The 4338-nt window shown below is 47.6% G+C and overlaps 1 protein-coding gene across 1 annotated transcript in view; it reads right to left on the reverse strand.

Annotated features, from left to right (window-relative positions):
• The window catches only part of TMEM213 (transmembrane protein 213), a 3101-nt gene extending 785 nt beyond the window's left edge, over positions 1–2316 (reverse strand). The window contains exons 1-2 of the mRNA XM_010005814.1: positions 2235–2316; positions 318–389 (exon numbers count right to left, since the gene is read on the reverse strand). Coding sequence (XP_010004116.1) covers positions 318–389; positions 2235–2316 — 154 coding nt within the window. The remainder of the gene's footprint in view (positions 1–317; positions 390–2234) is intronic.
• Positions 2317–4338: the final 2022 nt, after the last annotated feature.

Here is a 4338-nt window from a genome sequence, read left to right on the forward strand (position 1 = left end):
GGATCTCCAATAGTCCATACCTCTGCTGGCAATACAAGCAGTAGCTGCTCTCTGTTGGACTGCTAATTGTGACTTCCTTGTGTTTTGCAGTGGTTACACGTACCACCATGAGGGGATTCGTGTTTTACATGTTTTAAAATGAAATAATTTTTAGAGTTGTATATATTTTCTCCTGCACCTTTTGCACCTTTTTATTTGTTTGTTTGAAGCCTTGAGGACAATGCAGGATACCAGACAAATCCTTTTTCCAGGACAGCGTCTCAATGGCCTCTCATCACCTGGCTTTATCATGTGAGTAATGATTTACAAAAACTTACTAAGACATGGTGCTTCATACTCAGTTGCAAGCATGGAGCTTGTTGAAACATTGGAGAGATTTTCAGCTGCAGCTAGAAGAAAAACACAGGAGAAAAGGCAAGATGGATTAGAAGCACAATCCTGGGCATCATCAGGCATGAAAATCTGAGAGCCGTTGGCCTTGCAAATGTCTGCAGGATGGAAACAACTTGAAGAATGATGAGTTCCTGCCCCTAAACAATGCTGTGTCAGGCTATGCTTCCTCACTCCACCATTGTCAACACAGGTTCTAGAGAGACCTGCTGTAGCACCAGCCATAGTTCACATGCAGCTATGTCTGAAACTTGTTAACCTGCTTAGATTGAAAAATGGCACATACAGAGTAAGGGAGGGAAGGGGACAGGAACTACAAGGAAGGTTTTGCCTCTTTATCCTGCTTCTTACCAGAATCGGAGCACACATGCACAGCCCTGTGGCTAGTCTCCAAATCTGGATACGGTGTGACAAGCCAAAGCCTCCTTAGACATCCTAACAACCTCTTTGCACCTCAGCTTCAACATGCACCTCTTGGCACTGCAAGATCAGATGCAAAGACAGCTGCTGGATGCCTGCATGGGAAAAGCACAGGCTGCTGTGGTCCCTGTGCATTAACACCAGCCTGTCCCTTGCTGCAGAAGGAAGAGAGTCTCCTACTGTGCCACTATGAGCAGTGCAGTTCAAGTTCAGCCAGGTGAAGTATCCCATGCAGACATGGTCCCTTGCAGAGATGCATGAAAAACAGCCTGGAGAGACTACATGGTTAAGTTCTCCTACTGCATTCAGATGGAGGGGCTCCAGTGTGCTGCTGGTCCACAGACCAGGCAGAGGCTATGGGAGAACTATTTCAAGTCAAACCATCACTCTGAGCTGATATTTTGGAGTGTGATAGAGAGAGAAAATCAGTTCCAGCTTTATTTCACTGAAGAATTCAAAATAATGGCTCAGCTTTAGTTTCAGCTTGGGAAAATAGAACAGGTCATTTGCTTTGAGTTTGGTATTTTCCAAGTAACAGCAAATAAACTGAGGTTGTCCTGCAGGAGATGCCTGCCTTGGGGTCACCTGCTGTTCCCAGCTGTGCATTTTGAGCTGACATGTCAGCAAGGCTAGAGCACTTTCCTTATAGCCGCTGCCATACAGTAGGTGTCTGAGCAGCCTGCTCCAGGGAAGGGTCTGAGTACCCATTCCTCTTTCTGAGTCTGCTGGGACTTTCTCAATGACCTTGACTAAGCCCATAATTTATTTTCAGAGTTAATAAGTACCTCACAGGAGCACTAGGAAAAATTATTTAAAGCTGGCTATGATGGAAGAAAGTGCTGCAGAATACGTATAGACTTTGCAGCCCTAAGGACAGGCTGTCAAAACTAACCCATCTTTGAACAACTGGCAGGTCTCAACTGGTGCTTATACACAAAGTAGCCTGATGGGAAAAGAACAGCTTAGAGGTTTCATTTACATTTTGGTTTTGGGGCACCTTCTCCGATTAAGGGGGCATCAAAGCAAGATTTCCTGCAAAAAGCACCTAACAAGAGCTAAACTCGACTACAGTGAGTCTTTTGGGTGGTATATGAAACAGCCCCTTGCCTCAGCAAGCATTTGAAGGCCAAGTAGTTGTGGTTTCTCATATCCTTGCTATTCAGTGGAGCAACCTGCAGCTCAGCCACATTTACAGTGGATCTGTAAATAGCTGGCAAAAGCACATCTATTCAGAAAGCTGCTGTGATCAATCATGTCCAGTAGTTCTCATTAGCATTACTCAGTTCCAGCTCTACACATTTTTAAAATGAGACAATGGAGTCCACCTTGTTTTTAAAGAACAAATTACTGTCATTTGGTTATTTAGAGGAAGTGGTGCGATAAGGCAGGGTATACAAACTGGAGCAGTAAGAGAAGATAAATACCTGCTGAGCAGGAATACTGGAGCGCGGTGGCAAAGAAGAGCACAGCAAAGGCTGCCCAGGGCTCACCGGAGAAGTGCTTCATGCTGAGGGTCCAGCTCCCACCGCAGCAGCTGCACAGATCAGGCTGCTGCCTGCAGAAGTTCAGCAAACCCTGGATAAGCGGAGCGTGCAGGGCAGAGGGTGGAGCAAAGGAGCTTCCTGCTGCCAGGACACCTTGAACTTTCCTGCCACAACAGGGTGAGGAAAGAGAAGGGCTCTGACCAGAACTGCTCCAGCAGAGGCGGGTACCAGCACAGAGGCAGGTGGAGGTTCCCTGAAGGTCAAGCCTGAAGGGTTCTCCCCTGGATCTGCTGCAGCCAGAGGAAGGGAAGGCTTCTGGAGCCAGCCCTCCTCTACAGGGGCCCAGGCAGCTTTTTTTCTGACTCTCCTTTTGGTCCTGTGAATATGGTCTAGTAGAGCTGGAAGGGAGAGAAGGATCAGGGTAGGGAACTTGTTTCCTAGTTTGGCTTTGATTTGACATGTTTGTTGGCTTGACAACCACCCACCACTCTCCCAAAACTGTCCAGCAGTGATTATTTTTTGGAAGGACTGTGTGGAAGCCAAAAAAAAAAAAAGCAGTCCTTGGTCATGCTGGTACAGCATCTGTTGCGTTAACACAGGGTATGGGCATGTTTCCATCAAGAAATTGGGATGAAACCACTTGCTTCATGTAGGCTGCTGACAGCTGTTGCACAGTAACAACGGCCTTTCCTTAAGGGTCTGGTGGCTTCCTTAAGGCTCATGGCTTGGGATCAGCTCAAGCCTGGGGCCTCTGCACAGGAAAAGCTGCTGCTGCTCTTCTGTTGCCATCAGAACAGGTGTGTCACTGCATCCATCCACCCTGTGCAACATAATGCTGAAAAGGCTTTTTTTCCTTTTCTTGTAGTTACGCCACCTCTTCCCTGACATGGGCAAAGCCAGGAGCTGCTCCCACCAGCATAGCTCTACCAGCAGACCAGGAAGATTGCTGGCAAAATTATAATGGCTGGAGGGTGAGAGTTTTTTTCTACAATCCTGGCTGGAAAAGTCACACAATTGAAGTGCTTGTGGTGTTGTCCCTGTATGATGAGCACCACATGTTGCTACTGTTCCCCAGGCTGTTGGCTTTGCTTGCTCCTATCTTTGACACACAATGATGTTGTCATGTTAGAGAAAACTTAAGGTATTAAATCACGGACGGAGGCACTGGGAGATGTGGGCTCATCAGGGAGCAGGTTGCTGGTGATCTTCAGTGGTGGTCACTCATGGCTTTGGGCGCTTGTGTGAGAACGAAGCTGTCTGGGGCCTGTTCTGGATGCACAGCCATCCCATGGGACACAAGGGGGAATGCACCTAGGGCAGCAATTCTAGTAGGTTGGACAGTATTTAGTAGTTTGTTCGTTTTTTCTCTCCACACTGCTGAAACCTGCACAGAGGGGTGTAATAGATTTCCCATGTGAGCTGTGGTGAGCTACATAAAACAGGGTGCTGCTGAGCAAAACTGTGAGGTTTGTTTGGACTCCCTTTGTTTGAGAGAAACCTTGAGACCAAAACCCAGAATCACAGAATTGTCACAGTTGGAAAAGACCTCTAAGATCATTGAGTACAACCGTCCATACAGGGAAAACCAAAACAAAACCCCACAAAAAACCATAAGCACACACCACACAACTCACAAAAACCCCACCATACCCACTAGAGCGTGCCCTGAAGTGCCACATCTACACATTTCTTGAATACTTCCAGGGATGGTGACTCCACCACCTCACTGGGTAGACTGTTCCAGTGCCTAACTACTCTTTCAGCACAGAAATTCTTCTTAATATCTAGTCTAAAAACCCAGGTAGTCTCATTCTAGTCTAAAACCCACTTACGCTAGGCCCTGCCTGGCGTTTCTGTGGGGTGAACCCACTTGTCCTCCCCACTGGCCACCCCTCATCACCAAAACTGCTCTGCTCCCTTCTCCCTGCCAGCATTTCCATGATGCAGCAGGACACAGGCAGCCAGAGCTTTCATCCGGGGAAAGGGCACACCAAGCTGCAGATGGAGACAGGCCAGATGAAACGGGCACGTTCACCCGCCTTGT

Source organism: Chaetura pelagica, unplaced genomic scaffold (assembly GCF_000747805.2).
Source record: "Chaetura pelagica isolate M959 unplaced genomic scaffold, ChaPel_1.0 scaffold79, whole genome shotgun sequence".
NCBI classification, from domain to species: Eukaryota; Metazoa; Chordata; class Aves; order Apodiformes; family Apodidae; genus Chaetura; species Chaetura pelagica.